Source organism: Puntigrus tetrazona, chromosome 11 (genome assembly GCF_018831695.1).
Source record: "Puntigrus tetrazona isolate hp1 chromosome 11, ASM1883169v1, whole genome shotgun sequence".
Classification (NCBI taxonomy): Eukaryota; Metazoa; Chordata; class Actinopteri; order Cypriniformes; family Cyprinidae; genus Puntigrus; species Puntigrus tetrazona.
The window spans coordinates 15,551,055-15,577,090 of NC_056709.1; the positions used below are offsets into that span (position 1 = coordinate 15,551,055).

Genomic DNA, 26,036 nt, shown 5'->3' on the forward strand with positions numbered 1-26,036 from the left:
CAGTGATGGTATACTCACTAAATAAAGTAGTTTCATCCACTTGTATTATAGTTTTGTTTTTTGTTTTTTTTTAACAATTCCCTAACTATAAATAGTGACGTCAAATAAAAGCTTCATATGAAATCGTGAGATAAATGAGAAAATGTCTGATAACTAAAAAGAAACAGTAGACTTAAAATGGTGTCATCAGTGTGACTTTTATTTAAATTTGTTAAATGATAACACCAGTGACACAACTTCAGCAGGCCACTGTTTTCATTATATATTTACGTTTAGGCAGCATTTTGTTTTATTATGCCATTTATATCATACATTTAATAGTTATGAACGCATCAATGTTCTTTAAACGGTAAAAAAAAGTTTTTGACCTCAAGATAAAGCATGGCTGTGGGCACAAGCAGTTTTGTGGTGCTTGGAATTTTGTATAATTAATTAATAGCAAATATTTCCATACTGATGACTCAAAAGGTGTAGTTGTTCAAATAACACATTGATTTATTTGACAGATATAACTTTTCAATTGTAATATTTCTGTGTTTCTGTAGAATGACCCATATATGATCTGTGGTCTCATCACACCCTTTGTGTATTTAGCTGTTTTTGTTTCCTATTTCATACTGCTTTTGTCAGTAAAGAGAGGATTCAAATATTTCATATTTTCAATATAAATACTTTGTTATATTAAAAGTAATGTTAAAAACTTTTAAAAGACTTTTCATTATTATTGTTATTATTGCCAAATGCTTTTTTTATATGTAACTCTGGACCACAAAACCAGTCATATGGGTAATTTAATTTATTTATTCATTAATTTTTTTTTGCATCATCTGTGTCATTTAGGCTATGCATAGTCAATAATGTGAATAAATAGGTTTTCCATTTATGTATCGTTTGTTAGGATATTGGGCTGATATATTATTTGAAAATAAGGTTTCAAAAACATCTAAATATTGAAAAAATTGCCTTTTAAGTTGTTAAAAGGTGTTCTTAGCAATGCATTTTACTAATTAAATTAAGTTTTGATATATTTGTGGTAGGAAATATATAAAATATCTTGATCTTGAATGCAATCCTCACTTAATATCCCAAAATATTTAGCATAAATAAAAATCAGTAATTTGGACCCATACATTGTATTGTTGGATATTTCTACAAATATACACATGCTACTTATGACTGGTTTTGTGTTCCAAAATCATCTATAATAAATTGCACAGTACTGCATTTTATGACATTCTTGCACTTTGTGTTGTATTTAATGTTAAAAGCCAATTTTTCACAAGAAACATTATAACTTTAGATGACTTTAACTTGAGCTTTTTATTTTGTGTTGTTGTTTTCTTAAATTTGTCATAGCCTGCGACTAATATAACTAACTTTTTAAACAAAAGGTACAAAATATTTGTTTCTCATTTGTATTTTATAATTGTGTGTTTGATTATAGATTCACTGCATACATTTCCGGTTCTCTGCTCAAAAGTCACGATCAGTTCAAGTGGAGAATTTAATATAAAAAAAATATATATCAGGTGAAACACTGAAAATACATTTGGTCACATTAAACTGATCAAGTGTTCTTGAAAATTAGAGAAGAACCCCCACACCCCCTGAAAAGTTACACAGAAACATAACACAGTAAGACTAGGCAGACCCTTTAAAACACAATCACACGTATACAGCAAAACACACAAACCCACAGATTTACAGTAATACAAAATGTAAGAATGGAAAGAACTTATTGTATATTCAAATATAACTGTTTATCAAACTTATTGCAAATATATGAAATCTGTGTCAATGATTAAAACTAAACAATGAAGCCTTGATTGTCTTGACATATAGTTCTAACATTCATTAAAGGAACACTCCGCTTTTTTGGAAATAGGCTCATTCTCCAACTCCCCCAGAGTTAATAAGCTGGGTTTTCCCTTTTTTGAATCCATTCAGCCAATCTCCGGGTCTGCCGATAGCGCTTTTAGCATAGCTTAGCATAGATCATTGAATCCAATTAGACCAGTAGCATCGCGTTTAAAAATTACCAAAGAATTTGACTCTTCTGTAGTTATATTGTGTACCAAGACCAGTGGGAAATGAAAATTAGCAATTTTCTGCACAATATAACTACAGGAGAGTCAAGTTTTACATAGGAAAAATATCAAAATTCTTTGGTAAGTTTTGAACGCGATGCTACTGGTCTAACTGGATTCAATGATCTATGCTAAGCTATGCTAAAAGTGCTTTTGCCAGACCGGCTGAATGGATTCAAAAACAGTAAAACGCAAGGGTGTTTTATAATCCTGGCTGATTAGGAAATACAGATTTCTGAAACACACAAAGCGTGTAATTGTACAAACTTCGTGTGTGCTCCCAAAACTGTAGAGAAACAATAGATGATTGAAAACAATGTTCTTAATTCACATTTTTGCAATAGAATAAATTCATCAATGAAGCACTAATGGTTTCCGTTATGACAATGCAAGAAGTCAGCGAAGCACGATCAGCAAAACACAGAGAAGCAAAATGAAGATTAAGGATTTAAACTTAAAGGGTTTAACGTTTTTAAAGGCTAGAATAAGAACGGACACGGCTCTGGTGCTCTGGGAGCTGTGCAAAAGCATGGTGCGTATAAAGAACAAACACGTAATCCTAAGAGAAATGTTTCGGATCAAACCGGTTTCAGGTATCAAAGGAGAGAAAACAATACTAAAATAAGATTGTAATACTGATAACACCACCAGCGGTGCAAGGTAAACATTTATTCATGGCCAAGCTGTTCGGCTTCGCTTTGGTGTGCAGTGGCTTATTTTGCATCCGTGGGCTCTTTTTGATTGTAGTTTGTTGTTCTAACCAGAACAAACTACTTGTGAGAACAAGCATCCTGCTGTAGATGAACTATTAATAGACTTCAAACGAGCAGGTCACCCTGGATAGGAGGATCATAGAGATCCAAAAGTTGCATTGTTGAATCGTTGCAAAAGTTAAAGAGTAACACTTAAAAGTTATCATGAAATGACACCCGCAACCCCTTTTACTTTCCTAAAGCGATGCATGTTTCAAAAAGTTACCCGATGTTAAAAGTGTCTGCTCCACACAACAGTTTACAGTGGATTATCATTAACTCCTCCCCCTTTTATTGCACACAATCATTGGTTAAAATGTAAGTGGCTTTAGTGATGTCATCTAAAAGGAAATTAGTTTCAGAGGTGGAGCAAATTACTATATTTTGATTAATTTTTTGTATTGAAGGTTTACTCAGTAATTTTTATACATACTTTTCAACAGACCGTTTCTTTTTTATACCGTGCGCACTGTAAAGTAAACAGGGTCCATTTCGTTTTCATGACTGTTTAAAGGCCTGTTCACAAAAAGACGAATGTTTCATGCTTCTCCATTGCACCGCGCAGAAAACTAGACAAACAATAATAGTTATGCTTTTGTTCTTGTGGCCGCATATAAAACTACGACTTGGTGGCTTATTTTCACAACAACAGTCTAAAACTAGCTTATTTTCCTTTCCATGAAAAGCGGGTGTCAGAAACGTAAAGCTTAGCGTCTTCAATATTTATAAGAGCAACATGCTATCAGAGAGTGAAACTGTAGTGTCATTCAAACAAATTGCGTGTGAAATTTTAATGCTAAACATTTGTGACAGTGTGAACAGGCCCTGACAAATATTAAAGCGCACTTAAAGGAATAGTTACCCCAACAAAAAAACCCTCATCATTTACTTACCCTTGAGTAGTTGTTGAATTTCTTCGTTCTGCAGAAGATATTTTAAAGAAAGTTTGCAACCAGGCTGTTTTGGGTCGCCATTGACTTCCATAGTAGGAAAACAATACTATGGAAGTCAATGGTGACCCAAAACATACAGGTTTGAAACTACTCGAGAGTGAGTAAATAATGACAAAATTTTTAGTTTTTGGGTAAACTGTCCCTTTAACCACCAGCCCATTTAAGCTATTGCATCCTAGAGGAATTGTGTTGCTGCCCTGAATGAGACAAAGTAAAAAAAGCCCTATTTCTCCCTTTCATAATGCTTTTAAATGGATTGTTACGGAGCTTTACAAGACCTGCATGTGTACAATATCCTCCTCTAGCTACAGTATGGACAAAATATCTTCATCATTCCCAATGCAGTTTCCCTGACTGAACGAACACACTCTCATGCAAAAGACAAACATGCATCTACACTCACACAAACACCTGCTAGTCCCCTGCTTGTGTCTCTAGGTCTGGGAGTAAAACATTTTCATCTTGGTCACTGGCTTGGGAACTAGTCTGTCTGTAATAGGCGCTGCCAAAAGTCAGAAGCCTCCGGACGCACAGAGAGTTTCTTTTGTAAAGGAACCACGTTGATCCAATAACCACAGCGAAAAGCAAGATGGCCACCAACACAGCCGCCGAGATCACACCTTGGTGCACACCTGAAAAGAGAATCACACAGCCGATCTTTACTACATGGTGGAAGTTTTCAGTTCCAGCCTTTAAAAACATCTCGCATTTTGCGAGTTTTCAAATGACGCCTGACTGCAGTCCATGCTTGAAACCGTCAAATATTCACTGCAGGCAATAGCAAAGTCTGCACTTTTGGAGTAGTTAGTGTTGCGAAACAGGAAAAATAGAAAAAGGGAGGGACACAAAATTTAGACTTCCTCAAAAGCATGACGAGTGACTTTCTAACCTTTCAGTGGCTCCACTTCTACCTCTTTGATGGCACCTGTGATGCAAAGAGAAAACCACAATTAAAGGGGTCGTTCAGAATTCCATCGCTCTTTTAACGTATAAGAGGTCTCTGTGCTATAAAAACAGGCCGTAAGATTTGTAAAACAGCTAATATTCAAAATAGTCTGCCAAAGCTTGTGGAATGTGCCACTCTATGATGTTAGATATTATAATAATGCGGCAAAACGAGATCAAACACCTGCTTCTAAATCACTGAAAATGTGTTTGAGAGAGGAACTACAATCATGTAAAGTATTTGAAAAAATATTGTGTTTTTTTAAAACATTAAAGCATGTCACCATATTCTTTTAGATCAAATTCACAAAATAATGATTTTTAAAATAGCATCAAATGACCCCTTTACAGTTTTTCTCAGCTTTGGTGCAATGTTTGCAAAGTCGTTTTTGTACTGAAAATCTCTCAAAAGTATTTGTCAATGAACATACCAGTCTTTGCATCATTGTTCACAAATAAGACAGGCAAAAGGTACAGTCAATATAACAGAGCACTCTGTTAGTATTACCTAAAGTAAACTATGGCAACAGCTTGGATGACTTACTGTACTGAAATCCATAAGGCTGAATTTCTTATGTATGCCATATATGCATTTCAAAAGTACAAATTTACACATTACTGTATGTGGGATATGGATGGAAAGAGCCTGTTATTATTATTGAGGATTCGGTTGATCTCCTAATATTTACAGTAGCTGCACTCTTCAGCCATTGAAAGGCCATTATTGACAACATGGCTCATAATAGTGGCCCTTATTTAATCTGATATGTGCCTCTGTCCTTGGCCTCCTTCTATTTTCCCCCGGTATCCTTCCACCACGCATCCTTACTCTTCTTCCTCTTTGCAGTTGACCCTGATTGCATTCTGGACGTTCATCTATTGTAAGAATCTGTAATGTCCTCTTTCTATATAAGCTTTCCAATTAAAGGTTCATGAGATGCACCTTTAGTTATTTCACAGAACGTTTTTATAATTGTTTGATTTGATATTCTCTTCATTAGTGAAAATCAAGATTGACTTGATTTGACTATGTCAAATTTACTGAAAGTCTAATAGAAATGTGTAGTAAATATGTTTGACAGTTTATGACTAGATCAATCATTTTGCATTTACTGATGTTTTGAGAAGACTATAGCACAAAGAGCTATACAACAGATTTTGACCGGCATCGTATTAACAACTAGAAATGTAGAAAGCCACAGATAAATGCACATCATGATAAGATAAATGCACACCACTGATGAATGCAAAAATGCACTACAAGCAATCGCAATCACAAATGACTAGATGATGTGGAGGTTGAACAAGCAGTTTTGAAAATGTCATTTCCAAACTGAGAAATGCTCCAAAGCGACTGAGAAAAACCATAACGTAAAAGTCTTGATAACATAAGTGGACTGCAGAGAAGAGTGCAAAAACAACCGACCCTTTGAAATCTGAGCAAATACATGGCAGTAGTAATGACAAATCAAACATCGCTGTCGCCCCTTGGTTCTCAGAAACCACGACCATCACAAATGTGTGTGAACTGTTCCTTTAACAGATACTTTGTTTTGCAATTTGTGAGTCAGTGCACGAATGATACAGCGCATTTATCGATTGCAACAAAGAAATGTTGCACTCAATGTTGCACTCAAAGGCCAATTTTAGGGTATTGTTACAGCAGTAGTTATGGGGACTGTACTGAGCTTCTGCTGGTGGTTTGTGGTTTACCTGTTGTGGTTTTGCATATGAAGCCCAGACCCTCAGTGCAGTCGGCCAGCTGCCACACGGCATCTGAAACCCGCAGAGTCACACATGAATCTGCCCGCATGTCACCGGCGTCTGGAGCTCTGGAGCGCCAGTTTGTGTAATAAAGTGGTGTGCCGTCCGGTCGAGTCAAAGAGTCAGCTAAAATAAACATTTTGATTACTTGTCAAGAACAATTTCATGTTTCACATAAAACTTTCAATAAACATTACACGACATAAATCAAGTATAAATATACTATATATACTAGACAGATAGATAATATAAGTAAAATAATAAATATGCTGTAAATTATATAATGTACTGTATATAATCAAGATTCACATGTTTATATTTACAGCATATATAATGTAGACTTAAAAACTTTTCACATACCAATATAAATAACAATAACAAACAAATATTCAGTGTAAATAATGTATATATAAATTATTAACTAGAAAATAATAAATAAATGCAATTTATTTGTAATTGATAAAATATATAAGTGAGAAGACATTTTTATATTTTACATAAATACATATAAAATACATATATGTAATATAAATAATAATAAATATAATATTCATAATAAGAAAAATGATTAATGATTAAATATAGCAATAAAAATATAAAAAACTATCAAAATATTTAACATAATATAATGCAAATTTAAAATAATGAATGTGTATATATAAATAATTCAATAAAAATAATTTATACATCTAATTTTTATATCTCATTTAAATTTTTCACATAAACGTTTAAAATTCTTCTTTTTTATATTCAAAAAAATACATTCACGTATATAGTACTTATAATACAAATATATTTCAAATTGAATTAATTACTCAAAATGAAACATCACAGCTCTTACTGTCAGTGTCGTATAAAATTCCTAGCCATAAATTCTGGGGCCCCTGGTAATGATGCGACATCTCTTTAAGGAAGAACCGACTCTCCTCATCATCTTGAACTGTCAGAACATCCGAAAAATTTCCTGCAAAAAGAAATAACCTTGCTAAGTCATCCCAAAGATAATCAAAGCCACCACTAGGTAGAGCTATTGATCCAAAGTGCCGTACCCCTCTTTTTACAATCATTTCTCGCCTCCTCCATGGTCATCTTCAACAGAACTGTTTCAAAATAATAGCAGCTCCCACGAAACTTCACCCAGGTCTCAGGACATACTACTTCATAAGAGAAAGCGACGCTTTCTGTAGGAGGACAAACAATCATATTTCAGTCAGTTACCAACTATTTATAACTGATAAAATGAATCCAAAGACACAGGACTTACTCGGAGGAGGCATGTAACATATCGCTCCTGATAAGAGCATGTCACATTCAGCGTCCTTCCATTGTCCGTTAATGTCCATGGACACGCAGCCTCCATCTCCCATGGGCCCCTCTGAGTAATAATTAGACACTTCCCAGTAAGTAAAGGAAAGCTCACTGCCATCAGACCACTGGTGTGAGAGACCATCCTATGAAGGTAGAGGGCGCTCTTGTTTAATATACAAATATAACCCATCGAACATGACAGTTTGTTTAAAGCCTCCTTACATCTGTGCTGTACAAGCCGATCCAGTGTGGGGTTTCAAGCCTGTTGATCAGCACAGTGAGATAGGCCTGCTGAAACGGGTCTGTGATGCTCACAAGTGCCGCCCCTTTCTCCAAACATGCCTTCTGGGCCTGATACCAGCTCAAGTTGCCGTGGATGATACGGTAACTGTGGTTCTTATACTCGGACGAGTCCAGAGAGGAAGCCGTATAATAGGATTGTGTAGGACGCTTAGTGATGTCTGAGACAAGGTAGACATGTAAAAAACAGCCTTGTGTTATGGTCACTAACCAGTAGAATGTCACAAAAAAATACATAAAAATTACTTAAATCAGTAATTTGTCATGGAAACAAAATCTCTAAAGGTTAATGAACATTGGCTGTACTCACTCTCAGGTCATCCAAGATGTAGATGAACAGATTTGAATAAATTAGTGTGGTGGTGGTACTGGTAGTGAATGGGTGCCGTCAGAATGAGCTGCAAAACAATCCAAACAGCTGCTAAAATAATCAACAAGTACTTCACACCAATCCAGTCCATCAATTAACGTCTTGTGAAGTGCAAAGAAGCAGTTTGTAAGAAACAAATCCATCATTACGATCTTATAAATTATGAATCCTCTATGCATGATATTGATTTCTCAGGAGAAAAATACAGTATCCACAGACTAATCCAAAAATGTGGACTTTAATGTGGAAGGACAACATGAGATAAACTTTTTCACTGGTGGAAAAATTATTATGGATTATAGACTGTTGAGTATTTTAGCCAGAAGTGACCAGAAGTTAATAGGCCGTAATAATGGATTTGTTTCTTAGCTGCTTTTTACTTCCCAAGATGTTAACAGATGGACTGGAGTGGTGAGGGTTACTTGTGGATTATTGTGATGCTTTTTTCAGCTGTTTAAACTCTCATTCCGACGGCACCCATTCGCTGCAGAGGATCCACTGGGGAGCAAGTGATGGAATGCTGCAATTCTGCAAATCTGTTCTGATGGAGAACAAACTCATCTACATCTTGGTTGACTTGAGGTTATTTCCAGCATTTTTTTTTGGTTTATTGTTTTGGTTGAGGCAGTATAAGGCAGTGTAAATATAAAAATATGAGGAAACACATATCCACAGTTAAATACCGGTCGATGTATTAAAAATGAAAAACCTTGCGGCTTCTGGCAGACAAAGCCGTAGACGCTCTCAGTACAGATGTCGTCTTGCCATAGCCCTGTCACGCGGAAGTTGTGACTGTTGGACAGGTAAGTACAACGAGGCTCCCCAGGAGATTTGTAATTAGATACCTGCACACACACAAAGAAAATAAGACTGAAATCAAATTTAATTTTAATATAAATCCTGAGTCTTCATACCTCCCAATTGTTATAGCTGACAGGTTTCCCATTGCTCCACTTTGAGGAAAAACGACCCTGTGCACCAATCCAAACCCCCGCTGACCAGCCATGAAGCAGCATGACGATGTAGGCTTCAAACAGAAGATAAAAACCACAAAAAAAATGTCAATACAAAGGAAAATCGGAAACTATAATGTAATGAAGATGTGATCTTTACCTTGTTCAATTTCATCCTCTATGGATACCAGCGATCCCTGATAGGACGAGCAGATGGACCGAGCATCTTGCCAGGTTTTCCCATCACCCGGAAGGGCTGGGAGATGCAGAAACAGACACTGGCAACCAATCACAAACAAGCAATTCTCAGTGATACAATAAAACCCAAGAACCTAAAACGGTAAGCAAATAAGCCTATTCCTGAAGATCATATCGTACAGAAACATACTCTAAGCACATGACTGGTGCACAAAATTAAATAAAACAGCTCATTTACATAATGACATTGTCGACCTAGCTATTGAAGTGCCCCTATTATTGGTTATGCAAGGTTCATATTTTTATTTTGGGAGTCACAAACAACAAGTTGTCAAATGTCAAAAAACACTTTAGGTTTCTTGTAATAAGCTTTTATTTTTACCCTATTTATTCAACAATGATTATTTTTTTCAAACCCCGGTTGATTTCATTTAAAGCAGTGTTTATGAGCTTTTAACACACCAAAAGCATTTTAAAAATGACTCGTTTCAATGGTTCAGAGTCGACTCTTTCTTTTGAGAGGCAATAACTTTATACTCGGTGCGCTTTTAAATTAAAAACCTTTCATTTTCAAATGTCACACCGCATCAAATGTAGCTTCAAAAACCCATTAGTGCACTTTAATGCAGAATCACCGTTTTTAGACTAACTAACTGAAATACTGTATAAGATTTCCATTCGAATTGTGAGCATAGATCTTCAAATTCAAAGATGTGCTAAAAGGCTAAATCCTGCCCGGCACAAACGCTTACTTGCCAGCATCCCACCAAAATAAAAGATTTTAGATTTTATTTTTAAGTGTGCTATAAAATAATTGCATGTATATTTAATACTCGCTTAATATTCATTCATCATTTAATGCCTCCTAATTTATTAGTGAGAAAATATTAGAGAGACAATATTAACAGTTTTACCAAAAAACTACTGTTAACTATGTCCAGCTGAATTATGATTCGGATGCAAAAATCGTATTTGTACAAAAGCATACGAAACATGAATAAATAATTAAAGTGACACTACTCTGTAAGAGCAATATGAAAGGAGCATGCACTTTGAGAACAACTAATCTAGTTTGCATTCCTTCAAGGCTGTTAAAGCAGCTTCTAGTGTATTGTATGTGAACCTTGTGTCCGTAGTAGAACCAGTTCTCTGGGCAGCTGCCGATATAGTGAGGCTCGCGTGGGTCCTCCACTAAAGACACCGTTCTGCGCTTGCACACGTAACCATGTCGATCCTTACAGCTTACTGCTGACCACTGACCTGCACAACATTATTGATAAGGAGTGTTTGAGTAGACCGGACAATGCCACCTGTGCGCGTTAAGTGATTGTGTGTGCATATATAGTTTACCAGAGTGAAACGACATCTGGATGCAATTTTGGCCAGTCTTTCGGGAAAATTGACCGTTTTCCCAGTTCTCATAATCCAAAGCGGATCCATCAGTCCAGCTGCGGAGAGCAAACCCAACATGCTTTACCTTGTGCTCCTTCACCTTTCCTTCAGAAAGGTAAAGTGTGTGACTTCTGTAATGTTTTGGACCAAATGCAATTATTTATCTTGAACTTAAAGGGACAGTTCACCCAAAAATGCAACGGTTTGGGTTAAAAATCTTTGTTTGTGTTAATTTTGGGGTGAACTATCCCTTTAAAAGTCATAAGAATTTTTTTTAATTAAGACCTGTCTTTCGCTTATTATACATAAAAAATAAAACACTGACTTTTCATTTATTGAATTATATTGTAAAAGAGACTCATTATTATAGTCACCTGAGACCGTTGTGACCACTGTTAGCCGACAAACCAATCCACCAAAATTCTGAATCCTAAAAACAAAGATGCAAACAAATATGTTCCTTGTCCCTTATGCTCAGCAAGGCTGCATTGCATTTATTTTAAAAAACACAATAAAACAGTAATATTGTAAATAGTGTAACAATTAAAAACAACAGTCTACTGATTTAATATATTTTAAAATGTAATCTTGTGATGTAAATGCTGAATTATTCTAATATGCTGATCTGCTTTTTTTTTCTTATACCTTGTTAATGTGTTCTCTGATGAAGTTCAGCTCCTCACTAGAGTGAACGGAAACCAGATCAGCGCCCATCATCTTACAGGCGAAGGAGACGGACTCCCAGGGAAAAGGCTTACTGGCAAAGTAATATTCAGCTCCTCTGAAAAACATCCAAGGCTCATGTTCTGCGCCATGAACACAAACGAGTGTCATCATCATAAACATCAGCACATGTAGTATTTATACATCAGCCTTCATAGTGTTTATACTTACGGCTGCTGTACCAGTACGGCTTGACCAACTGCACACCTGAGCAAAACAAAAATCAAACACCTTTTTCCAATAAAACACAAAACAATGAAATGCAACTATTATTTGAAACCAATCTAAGCTGGTCCTTTCTGTGAGCTGACAATGAGTATTTCATTGCATGTTATTTCCATACACCCAAAGCACAAACCTCTCGGGACCTTGCAAATCCACTCATATTTGGAGTCACACGAGTGAGGCGTGAGAGTGTTTGTGAGGTCACTGTACACCGCACACATGCGAGAGTCCACTTCATTCATATCCTCCATGAATGAGGTCACCACCTGCAGGATGCCATCATGACAATTATTTAACGAGCGGACGAACAGGTTTTTACATGGAGATAATATATTCAAAGACAACCAAAGCACGAGATTCTTTGCTTTCTCTTTTCCATGCTTTTTTTGTCTGCTTCTCTTTTTCTCTAATTTTTTTACCGGTGTGCCGTCGGACCACTCCCAGGCTCCGTCAGACCGAGGGTTTCTCTTAGTAAAGCCCACCCAAAACCAGCGACCCTCTGTACTGAAAACAGACAAAAAAGAAGAGAAAAGAGAGAGATTAATTAATCAGTTCAGACTTACAAAATAAATCAATGGCATAAACTAATAAAAAAAATTACATTATCTTTTTAATTAATGTAATTTATTTTAACTTAATAAATGTATTTTTTTTAATTCATATAAGTAATTAAAAGTGTAATTATTTTTTACATATAAAAAAAAATGCCAGCCTGTTATCTGGGACTCCCAAAACCAAAATATGAACGTTTCATAATAATAGCACCCATAATAAGGGAAATTGAAGTTGTGAATGTTGGGAAAATGTGTAAACCAACCTTTTGAACATCTTAGAGAGGATATTTTTAACAAAAGCCTGATCTTCATAGTGATGGAAACTGGCCAGATCAGCACCTAAAGCCCGGCAGAAGAACTGAGCCTCGGTCCAGGTGCGATGCATCAGGATCTTCTCGTCATGATACACCTAAACCACAAACGAACAAACTCAGCATGAACGACAGGCACATGCTGAAAAGCAAAGTTTCTTAAATGAAAGATTCAACACGAGACAGTGGCCCTCAATGCTGTAGTAAATGATTAGTGACTCTTTTACTACCTTGTAACAGTGAGACAGGCCTTTGCGGCTCTCCCATCCCGCGGGACATGGTGCATTCGGGTCTAAATGAGGCGGAGGCATTACGGTATCATCATTACCGCTCACTTCCTGTTTGCAAACAGCAAGGGCCTTAAAAGCGTGACAGTTTTTCACCTCCCAGTGACCCAGAGCCTGACCTCCAGACATCACCACACAGCCTCCTCCACTCACTGCAGACAGAGGATTGAATAAATAAAGAAGTCATAGGATTTTTAAAGGAATAGTTAATCCAAAAATGTTAATTGTGTCATTGTTCACTCATCAATGATTTGTTTACCAGCATTTTTTGTAAAGAAAGCAAATCATAAAGGTTTGGAAAAACGTAAGGTTGGGTACATGATGATCATTTGGGGTGAACTGTCCCTTTAAAGGATTAGTTCGCCCCAAAATAAAAATAAAAAATGTTTATTGTAATGTGCACAGTGAGGAAAAAACGAGTTTTCCTGTGCAATGAAATTATTACTTTTCTGTCCACACTGAATGCCAAAACAAGTACAAAATATGTTATAAGATAATTATAAACAATGATCAAATTAACAAAATAATTATAAGTAAAAATAAAACAGACAAATAAATAAGAACAGACATAATAAAGTATGGCTATGTTGCTGTCATCTTAGTTCTCTGATTTCATGAAAAATATCTTTCTTTGTGCTCCGAAGATGAATGAAGGTGTTTGGAACGACATGAGGGCGAGGAATTGATGACAGAGTTTTGATTTTGGGGTGAACTAACCCTCTAAGGACTTACCCGGTTGGTGTCGGTTCCAGTTGGTGTAGGTGAGAGGTATCGTCGTGCCGTTCTGCATCAGCCAGCTATACTCGCCCGTTCTGTTCTGGTCCTGCAGAGCTGTCCAGTAAGATCGGGACTCAGAGCCTCCCTTTTCACTGATCAGGCTGTTTAGGAAGGCCTGCTCAAACCTGTCGCAGAGAAACCACACATCTGCCTCTTTCATGCTGTGAACTTTTGAATTATCTGTACAGTAAGCATCTCCTGACTACTCATTTGAGACCCTGGACCACAAAATACATAAATAAGCTTTCCTTTGATGTACTGAGGATAGGACGGTATTTGGCCAAGATGCAGCTATTTAAATATCTGGAATCTAAGGGTGCATAAAAATCTAAATATTAAGAAAATTGCATTTAAAGAGGTCAACATGAAGTGCATCTAACTAAACAAGAATTTCTATGTAGAATTAGTTGTTTTTTGACATTTCTATTCTTTTTCTGAAACAAATGCACCATAGTTTCCACAAAAATATTAAGCAACACAACTATTTTTTTTTTACATTGATACAAATAAAGGTTTCGTGAGGAGCAAACGAGCATATTAGGATTTCTGAAAGATCATCTGACATTGAAGACTGGAGTAATGCTGCTAAAAATTCAGTTTGTATCACAGCCCTGGCGTTTTTGACATACCTGCTTTCTACAGTAACAAGAGGAGATTTGCAGTAATATCCTTTCATTGCATCCTCAAACGTCTGCTCCTGATCTGTGATTGTATAACACCATTCGTTCTTCCTTTTCCAGCCCTGCATAGACACGCAACAATACACACAAAAAAACTGTTATGGTTTGTATTGTGCATTACAGGATTTCGTATTTAATGGTCACTAGAAAGTATGTAGTGTGCAGGAAGCAGTAACTAGTGTAATGTATAAAAAAATTATCATTTTATGAATGCTGCCACTAATAATCCAAAGCTACATAGTGCTACAAAACTTGCTCAAAGCACACACATTTGTATGTATTTTACACAAACACTTTATTCTATATAAAAAAATAATATAAAAGGATTTGTGGTTGTGTGAGGGCAACTAAAGTATGTCAACAGTGTTGATAATGTTTGTAAATATTTCATATTATTTAATATTCATTTTATTTGCATTATTTCCTAATTAAATAATAAATGCGAATTAAATAATAAATGCGAATGCAGATAAAAAAATTTATCTGCAAAAGATTTTATCTTAAAACACAATTTTGACACTTACAGTAGAGTCTAATTTCTGTAAAATATTTTTTATTTAATACTACGTTTAGTATACATTAGCACATAGCTTGTCGCTGGACATTTAGGACGCAGCATCAGCTGAAATTGACATCTGGCTGTGTTTTCACATCTGTCCTCTAGTAACCCTGAGTTCAATGTACTCAATTCAGAGTCCTTTAGAAAACCTGGACCAAACTGAATCAAGCATGTTAACAGCTACAGACAGACACAGCTGGATAACGGATGATCGACTAATATGTATATATATATATACATAAACTTAAAGTGTTCACCATTTTACACTTTAGTAGAATATAAAACAATTTCAGCAGACAATCAACGCTTGTCCACTAGCTGAGTGAGTGTGGGTGTGACACACACATGACCGTGCGCTGGCACGTGTGCATCTCTGAAAAGTGTCCTTTCTCTGTTTGGCCATATTCATGACGTTCATGCTTCTTGCAGTCGTCTTTTTTCATAGCCAGTAATAGAGGAAACAGAGCGTCAGAACAGATCTGAATGTGTCTGTTGTTCTCAGGCTGTGACCCTCTCTCACCCTCGCTCCAGACACACGGCCTGTCTGCCTCCTCACCCCACACAAAGCCCATCACACGTGATTGAGACGGCAAAAATCTGATTTCTTCTTTTACAGTTTTCCACTCAATTCATATCCTTCTCAAATAATGTATTTTGAATGGCATGTCCTGGGGGACTTTTGTTTTCTTTTTTTTTGTTCTTGTTTGTGCTTTTATTTTGAATCATGAACTTAAATCATTAGTGTAAATCATTAGTTTATTTAAAATAAAATAAAGTGTTATTTAGAATAAAATAACGATAGGTGCAGGTAATGCTGGACAAACCAACCTAAACTGTAGCTAATTACGTTTTTATTAACTAAACTAATAAATTCTAGGTGAACATATCACTTTATTCATGGCCTTTTCTCTTTTATAAAGTAAACTGAATCAACTGTTTGAATGATTCAAAGTGAGTCACTAACCAATGTAGGTGTTTTTTTGCTAGCATATATATATATATATATATATATATATATATATATATATATATATATATATATATTTATTTATAATTAAATAGAACATTAATTTATTATTATTTCAGTTTTATTTTAATGATTTTAGTCTAGATTTTAGTTTAGATTTTATATTTCAAACTGATTTTATATTTCAGCTGGTTACCAATGTTGTATGTCCAATGTTATTTTATTTTCATATAACTACTAATACTAATAACAAAATCTACTAATAACTAAATAAATAACTAAATAAATACTAAATAACTAAATAAATACTATTTAAATACAAAAACTACATAATCTATTTATGTTTATTCAGCTGATTTTTAATAGCTACAGCAAAACATAAGCAAATATGAGTTGATCTTTGATTTATTTTGTTACTTTGCTGTCCTTCAATAAGACCACGCTTGGGCTTCTTGGGCTTTCATTTCTATTCACAGAATATGTGTGTTTAAGTACGCTCTCACCTCTGGACATCCTTCATCCCATTCTCCAGACGGATGCTGCGGGACAAGACCTGAGGTCTTACAGATTGCGCCGTGCTCCTCTTCACAATCATCAAACTGCCATCTGCTGTCCTAAACACGTACACAAAGAGTCTTTCACCAAGTATGGAAAAGATAGCTCAAACGGGTCAGATCTGTCATGTGACCCGGTGGATGCCTAGATTGCTGGTTGACTAACTGGTGACTGTGCATCTGATTATCCAGGATAAAGCTGCCTCTGAAGTCAGATCTTGCCTTTTCAGCTTTCACACAGCTGCGGTCTGACCACATACTGCATGCTCGGTTTATGACTAATGTCCTATGACATAAATCTGACCTCTGATCTCACCTTTAAGTCTACTGTGACGCAGATTCGTTTGTCGCCATGGCTGTGGGAAGGCTCCTGAGAGTTCCAGGATGTAAATGTGACTGGAGAGCCGTCTGACCACTGGACTGATGAAAGTTTTTCCTCCTTATGCAAGCCGATCCACACCTTAGACTCGGATCCTGACACAACCCACATATAACTTTAAAAATGACACTAAAAAGTGAAAAAAAAAAAAGTATTTTACTCTTGCACCAACCAACATAGTGCCGTTTCAGTAGTAGTTCTTGCTGGGAGAGGGAGTGGACGCTGACCAGATCTGCCTCATAAGATTTGCACACGCTGGAAGAGCCGTCCCAGCTTGACTTCTCATCCAGGTACAGGTAACAAAACCCATTATGATCCAACCAACCAGTAGGACAAATCGTCTCCTTATACTGCCAGTTATCTTATAAACAAACAGAAAGAGAGAAGATTTAACAACAATAAAATAAATAAAAATAAATACTACAGTACAGGCTAGTCTTCTTTTCATCAGACCTTGAAAGCTTCCATAGATCACATCAAAGACCGACTACTTTCTCCTCAGGCTAGAGATGATAAGCTATAAATAATGACATTTACTGGGAAGAAGATATTGAAGTATTAATATATATATAATGTATATATATATATATATATATATATATATATATATATATATATATATATATATATATATATATATATATATATATATATATATGAGGTACTGATTTCAGACAAGCCAACTTTATATTCTCAAGCCAATCCTAGTATTTATATTGTTGCTGATGAGCCTGACCGTCTCTATATTTACACACGCTGTGAGAATCTGTGTATTTGTGTGTTTTTCACAGCCTGGGCCAGGAGTTCAAACTTTAGATGGGACACAGCTGTTGTTCCTTTGAGCAAAACTCAGGACACGCCCTCATTTTCTCTTCCCACCAATCACAGTCAACACTAACCATCACGGAAACAAAAGCCACTAGTCTGTATCAGACAGCAGACTCTTTCCTTCGGTAACGAGCATTGGAAAATGACACATGTTTTACGTAACACTGGCTGTTACATGCTGGGGCCGAAACTTAAACTAGACCGAACTTGAGCAAACAGTTAGATAGACAGTCTGGGAAAAGTCAGACAGTTAGAGGAAAAGACAAAGAGCTATTAGGAATGGATGGATGGACAGATGAAAAAGCAGGATTAATGAACGGGAAAAGTTGCATGAGCAGACAGATCACTCATGTATTTACCAAGCGGCTCGGCATTCCGGCTGTACTTTGTGCCTTTTTTGCAGATGTAAGGCAAGGCTGACTCACAGGACAGACTCTGCCAGAAACCCTGCGTGGAGTTAAACACCCCACACTGCTGGTTCCCCTGCACTGGCGTGGAGGTCAGATCTGGACAGGAAGAGGAACAAACACTGACTAAGGGAATTTAAAAGGAGAGTTCACACAAAAATGACAATTCTGCAATCATGTCATCAATCCAAACCTGTATGCGTTTGCTTCTTCTGTTGAAAAAGAAGAAGATATTTTGAAGAACGTTGTTAACCAAACATTTGCTGTTAGCCATTAACTTCCTTTGTCTTTTTTCTACACTGTGGAGGTCAGTGGCTGCCATTAACTGTTTGGTTAACCACATTAATATATTTTTTGTGTGCATTCAGAAGAAGAAAGCAACTTATTGGTTTATTATCTATTATTTAGATGTTTACAAAAATGGTTTAGTGTCTGCTTATTGAGCGTAATTTAAGCACCTCCTAAATTCACTCTTTCACTCAAATTTCAATCATTCAGATAACTATTTACAGATCATAGAATACGATATCTGAATGTATTATACTTTAATATAAATGCATTTTTCTCTTTTTTTGGTCCAAAATGTTGTATTTCTGATGAAAATTCAAGTGGTGATAAAACACATAAAGACAGATTAAACTGCTTTTTTATTTAAAAGTGAAGGCTCAGTGCTTTAATGTGATATATAATATATGCATAACAGGAAATACTGGCAGTGTTAAATTAATAGGTAATACTGGCCATAAAACAACTAATAAACTAATAAAACAACTTATTTTATTAGTCAGCTCTACCTGCAGTGTAATTGACGAGAGCCAAAGGAGATGCATCAGACCACTGCCACCCCCCCTGTTGACTGAGATGGTTTAATCCCATCCAGACCATCACGCCCATATCTGAGAGTCTTCCTGGGGGAGACATTAACAACACTGGCACATCAATGTAGCACAAAATGAAGCATGTTCGGAACAATGTATGAGCTCCTCTTTACCGTACCATAATAGTGGATAGTGGAAAAGGTCCAAAAAACTAAACAAAAGCACCATAAAAAGTGTTCATATGACTATTAAATGCATTTAATAGCTTCAGAAGAGTGAGTATATATTGTTAACAGAGTAACATGGACTACTTTTTTCTAGTCAGTTTAACTAACCATATACAATTAGTTACATCAGAAGGCATCTGATTATTAATCAGGCATCAGGTATTAATACACATTTTTTCAAGTTTAAGTCCACTGATGTTAATCTCTCTCTCTCTCTCTCTCTCTCTCTCTCTCTCTCTCTCTCTCTCTCTATATATATATATATATATATATATATATATATATATATATATATATATATTATACACTGTTAGCAGCAAATAACTTTCTGTGCAAACATTTGAGTATGTGATTACCTGTAATATAGTTTTGTTCACTAGACTGTGTGATGGACAGAAGACTCCCACCCTGTGCTTGACAGGAAGTAAGGGCTTGACTCCAGGTGAGGATGGAGTACAAGTTAAACTGATAACAGGCATTCAGCTCAGGATGGCTCTCCCAGAATTCATTGCAGCCTGACACTGGAAATAACACACATAGACAGGCTCAGTTTGTTTCCTTCAGGTGCGTACCGGTTTGTACCGTTCAAAGTTTCCTATTTTAATGTTTTTAAAAGAAGTTTCACCAAAACTGTATCCTTTTGATTTAAAATACAACAAAAGCAGTAAAACTGCCAAGTATTACTAATATTCCGTTAATATATTTTAAAATGTAATTCATTTCTGTGATGCAAAATCTGAATTTGCAGCATCATCATTGCAGTCTCTTTACTGTCAATGTTGAAAATATTGTGTAATACTCTTTGTGGAAATCGTAATATATATATATATATATATATATATATATATATATATATATATATATATATATGTATATATATATATATATATATATATATATATATATATATATATATATATATATATATATATATATATATATTGATGAATAGAAAGTTTAAAAATGTATTTGAAATATGAATCTTTTGTAATATTGTACATGCATTTACTGTCATCTCCAGATCGTCAGACTTTGTAAAACGAAACTACATAATTATCCCCCAATTTTTGCGTAGTAGTTTATAGAAAAGTAAAAATAACCTATTTAACTTATTCAATTTGTGATTTTACCTGGATGGGGGCAGAAGCCCCATTTCTCATCCTGATCATAGTGGTTAGTTGTGGCACACCAGAGGTGACGATCCTCTCTGCCCTCAGCGGTACAATCCCAGAACCATTTATTGTTGTATTTGAAGGGTATGGAGCAGGTCATGCCATGGGAGTTTCCTTGTAACGTGTGGATGTCTGTCAACGTCAAGAAAGCAAACAGAAGCTGTATGACTGCAGTCCCATCAAAAAAACCTCATCAAACAATCCACTGAATGCAGCAGGTTATAGTAGTCAAGTAAAACGTGATTTCAGTAGTTGAAACCAAACAGCAGGTTTACTGCAGTTTAGTTTTAAGTAATGTGGTGTGACCAACATACCAAAGAATTCAAGAAAAAAACAAAACAGGAAATGATATCATAGAGAGGGCCCCTGGTAAACATTAGTAAAGCTCATTGCACACTGAGTTTGCATGCATTTTTCTCTTTTTTGTATATACAGTATGTTATACTTGCCTATTAAAATGCAAGCTACGAATGCGAAAATACAGAACCTGATCTGAATTTTGTTATGATGGATGACATTTTCAGAGGCAGTGTGTAAATGTTACAGATACAACAAGAGGTCATATTTCATTTTTATTGCGTAAATATGTTAGATGAAAAAATGTCAGACTCAGTGTGCAATGTAAAAAATAACAAAAAAGTTTTCTAAATTAACGATTAATGTGTATATAAGATTGTAATATATTTTATATATAACATTATACAAATCCTATATGTGTTATGAAAAATGCATAACTATTTATGTGATGGTTACATTGAATTGTATTTTTATAGTCATTACATTAAAGAACTTGAAAATATATATTAAAACAACATAAATACTAAAAGAACAAGCCTAAGAACTTTAACAGCCATTCGCACCAAAGGATGATAATTACAGCTTTAACTATAAGTACAAAATTTTAATAATCGTTCTCAATCGCTATAAGAATAAGCTATGTGATATGTGATAATGAAACAAGAACAACATTGTTAGTAAAAAGTTGTTCAGTATGTAAATATACTGCTAATAAAAAGTATTTTTCCAGATAATCTGTGTGTGTTTTAATAACTGAATGCAAACTTACACAACACTATTTCTCGTCTTTAATAAATGTCCATTTGGGGCAAGTAGTCAATTTTATTGGGGCTAGATGTTATGTATTAAGTTAACCCACTTATTAAACATTTACTGTCCAAAAAGTATGATTTTTATGTATGCCACCTTTTTTATGGTCGTTTTTATGGTTGTTTGCTGTTAACATTTACCTTAAAATATCACTTGTTAATGGCAAATGGATCACCACTGAATATAAGGTTGACATTAATAATACTGGAAATGTTCATATGGCTTTTTGTAGGGATATATTTTTCAAGTCATTTCAAACCAACAATGGAGTTTGTTAACAATCCATGACCTAGTGCCAAAAATACTGACAGCCAATCAGAAGCTGCCTGCTTTTTAAAAATTTAAACATTTAAAGGGGCAGGCACACTAATTAAAAAAAAAACAGAACACTATCATTCGTTCCTAGTGTGACCTGGTTTTTAAAGTATATTTTTACTTTTGATTCATCACTGATATTAGTTTTACGACTTGCCTTCATATGGGTAAGAGCATGGCCCTTCACCAGCCGCCCCGTAAATCCTCCACTGATGCAAAGCGGTCTTCTTCACCACCACTTTAGAGTCCACCACCGCTAACTTATTATTCATCGCTCCGTACAACATGCTGCCCCCACAGCGCCACCACATGCTCGGGAGGGAAAAGTCACAGTCGAAGACGCCCACATCAGGCTGCACCAGCTTGGTCGAATTGATCCCTAGACATCGACTGGTGCCCAGATTGTAGAGACGGTGCCGGGACACCCATTTCCAAAGCAGGGCGGCAGACGGGGGCTCACAGCTGACCAGAGACAGACCGGACGGATCCGCCGCGAGGCAAAGCTTCAGCGTCACGCTCTCCAACCGGAAAACGCCTTTACCTGCGTCGCACAAACACAGATGCCCAACAAAGCCATACATGTTAATTTCTGAATTGGTCAAGCTAAAGCTATTTTCTCGTCGTATCAAATACACTTGAGAGATGTGAGGCCCTGGGGTTTTTTGACCAGTGGGAAAAGCCTTTCTTTAGGAGTATTATATAGCCATTTACATGCAGAGCCATGTTAGATTATAAAGGCGAGTGATATTGGAGATTCGGAGGCATTCAGAGGCACTGAGGTATCAGACAGGTCTGATTATGCGGCGAACAGATAGAAAGATAGAGCTGCTATCTCCAGTTTCACCTCCACAGAATGGGGCTTAATATTTCAGAGTTCTCAGAGACGTCAAGGCTGAGGGTCTTTTGTGGGCGTTGACACGAAAGAGTAATTGAAGATACAGGACGAAGACAAAGATATTCTCAAACAGTCGAACACACACAAGCCAGGGAATCGTCAAACTTCAAAGGGATGCTACGCATTACACTTTTTCTGGTTGTGATATTTATAATTAGATTATACAGGGAATGAGTTAAGAGTAACGATTTATTTTACGGTTGCATCGATTAGTTGCTTATTAGCATGCATATTACTAATATATTAGCCATTTATTAGTGCTTATTAAGCACATAATAATGCCTCAAAGGTGTCATTTTATCTGCAATATTTTCAGTCTTACTCTCTCTCACACGATCTTGAAATGGAAAAAATTTGACTCAGACAGAGAAGCCTGAATTATTCTTTCAAATTTGGAGCCCTATCCTGTAATATATCCTGTAACTTTAATGATCCTAGCATTTTCTTTACCTTTTTTCCTATTTTTATATAGCCTGTGTGTGTATGCGTATACATACTGTATATCTTACTATAATAACTATGGATTTTTGCCTCAAAAGACTCTTGATCAGTTATTAATAAATAGTAAGGTAGTTGTTAGGTTTAGGTACAGTATGAGGCAAAATTAGGCATTCACGTGTGCTTTCTACATACTAATAAACAGCTAATATGCTCATAATATGCAAGCTAATAATTTTGACATTTAGAAAAATCTGCTTTTTGTCCATATAATGACAATCCAGTGTTGTCTTGCACACCATTGTCTTAACAAAACCTTTGGGAACACTCTCTAAAATCTTCTGGTGAGATCAAAACACACAGAAGTTCATTTTAGGGTGAACGTGTCCTACTTTACCTGCATTCCTCCTCCTTCTTGAAATAAAACTGAACGAGTTCCACTGCATTTAATATCTCAGTGACAGATTAATTGTTTGCTATGTGATATCATAAAACCATCTGTAACCGCAAAACCCAAATGGGGCATGTAGAACGTGTTGTTGTAGGTCTGAGCGAGGGTGTAGGTGTGTGTTTATGTCTGTGCTGACCTCCGCTGACCCTGTTTATAACCAGCGGGGGGAGTCACAACGCGGCTTCCCAAGCAACACACATTGTGATAAATGCATACCTGGAATGCAATGCTAGTCGCTTTGGATTAAAGCATCTGCCAAATGCATGAATGTAAATGCAAATGCTCTGGACTGCAACGAATTAGGCTGTTGGACAAACTTCAGAAACCCACTGTGTCCTTCAGTGGGGGTCATACTTGTGACATTCCATTTATTAAAGGAGAAGTCATGCGGTATACTGTATTGTCTGCGAGATCTATTCAGTTTACGGCCATTTGAGAAATGGGGACAACGTGGCAAATTACAAAAACATGATTAATAATGCACTGAACGCTCATTAATTGTACAGAAAAGATATGTTATCTAACCTTTAATCTTTCAGTCAACGGATACAGATTCTTTTAAAATAATTTTAGGCCTATTTTTGGTACTGATGGATGTTTGCCTTCATTATGTGCCTTTTTAAATTCACTAGATTGTACATGAATTTATCAATTATGCACTACTGCTGTACTGTGTACTATTATTTTATTTACTATTGTATTTAATGTACTGTTTATTTCCCGCCGTAAAAAAACAAACATGCTGATATAAAAAGTTTGACTTATTTTAATATGCGCTTTGTTCTATATGAACTTTGATGTTTGCCTGAAATATAGGTATCTGTGCCTTTCCGACATCTCCAATAAATTATTTATGCTACAATTATTTACATTAGTGTGCATACGTGTCAAGTAAATATTACAGAATAAAAAAATTCATGCGGAACAAGAGTACATTTTGCACAATTATGATAGATAGATAGATAGATAGATAGATAGATAGATAGATAGATAGATAGATGAAAACTGTATTTACAAAGGATTATGTGAATTTTTTATGTATTATTACATTTTTCTTCAAAAATGGTTTGGATTTTCATGAGTTTTTTCATGTCATACTCGTGCAACCATTTGCATTTACCTGGGAAGCCTACTTAGGTCAGATTTCATTGTGACAAACATATTCTGTCTGGGTCACGCTGTCCCAAAGGTCAACATGTGTTCAGTAACTTTTCAGAAAAACACAGCTTTTTGTGTCCTGGCCTTTGATGAGGTACGCGCTTGCACAAAATGAAACCTGCAGTGGAAATATTCTTTAGCTCAAAGAGCACTGTTTAAAGTTTTGTCCAAACTGCTTCTCAGCTGCATCATGTGATGAGCAGCCGCCTATCGGTTTGTTTGCGAGCAGCAAACTTTCACCAAGACAAGGGCAGCAGTTGCGTAAGTCCTCAAAACGCATTACCAGACATATTTATCTTACCGTCCCGTTTGAGCCTGAAATAATAGCGTTTGCGGGCTGATCCCATTCGAGGAATGACACGCCACGGCCAATCTTTCACAGAGAAGAGCCGGACTACGCGCTCTACATACTAATGCAACCCGCAGATCACAGCACACTTCATCTACACGACAAACTCCTGCTCCCGACCAAACCCAGGCGCTCGTGCCACCGAGGAATGTATCGTTTCATAAACACAGAAACGTCGCGCGGGCCGATTGCACTTACTGTACAGCTCGAGAAGTTGAGTTTTGTTCCAAACTTCAGTTTTGTCCGACACTTCCGCAGCAGCACAAGCTAAATGACTGACACGAAACAGCGCATAAAGGACATAAAGCGCTTCGTGGAAGCGAATACGGAGAGTTCGAGTGTGTCCTCGCATTTCCACTGGAGATGAGCGCGCCGCGGGGACTGCAGCCTGTTTTTCGCCACACTTTCCGCGAGTTTTGGGATTCCCTACGTCACTAGTTTCTCTATAGGGCAGTAAAAGGCAAAACATATTCCTCTCCTCTTACAGCCCCGTCTGCTCTGAACGCGACGCGAACAAAACAAAACGTCGCGTTTTGGATTCCCGGTGCGCGAGCGCGCAGTATCTGAGCACGCATTTGGCCAGAAAGGGATCAAAGTATGGCGGTAATTAAATATTCTATTAAAAAAGTCCTCGTTCGAGCGATTTACGTTACACCGAAAGGCGGGTTCACGCTGGTTAGGGCTGCACAAAGCATCGCATATGCATTTTCACAGTTTGAAAAAATGTTATAAATGTTTATAAATCCTTAAAAAGTTCGATAGCACTGCATGCGGCCTTAAAGGGTTAGTTCACGCACACACATACACAAAAAAAAAAATCAGGCCGTGTTTTA

At 36.3% G+C, this 26,036-nt stretch overlaps 1 protein-coding gene across 1 annotated transcript; it reads right to left on the reverse strand.

The window, feature by feature from the left end:
- Positions 1-1,301: 1,301 nt before the first annotated feature.
- pla2r1 (phospholipase A2 receptor 1) lies at positions 1,302-26,011 on the reverse strand. The gene is made up of 30 exons (XM_043252023.1): positions 25,402-26,011; positions 22,070-22,453; positions 20,449-20,622; positions 19,675-19,839; positions 19,068-19,181; positions 18,226-18,372; positions 17,211-17,399; positions 16,976-17,133; positions 16,609-16,719; positions 14,529-14,641; positions 13,855-14,024; positions 13,066-13,274; positions 12,788-12,933; positions 12,390-12,474; positions 12,104-12,236; positions 11,917-11,952; positions 11,668-11,828; positions 11,397-11,452; positions 10,981-11,078; positions 10,754-10,890; positions 9,593-9,710; positions 9,394-9,506; positions 9,189-9,324; positions 8,032-8,270; positions 7,766-7,952; positions 7,551-7,682; positions 7,343-7,465; positions 6,451-6,627; positions 4,682-4,717; positions 1,302-4,424 (listed from the first exon to the last, which is right to left on the reverse strand). The coding sequence occupies exons 1-30, from the start codon at positions 25,670-25,672 to the stop codon at positions 4,207-4,209; spliced, it is 4,536 nt and encodes a 1,511-aa protein (XP_043107958.1). The 5' UTR covers positions 25,673-26,011; the 3' UTR covers positions 1,302-4,206.
- Positions 26,012-26,036: the final 25 nt, after the last annotated feature.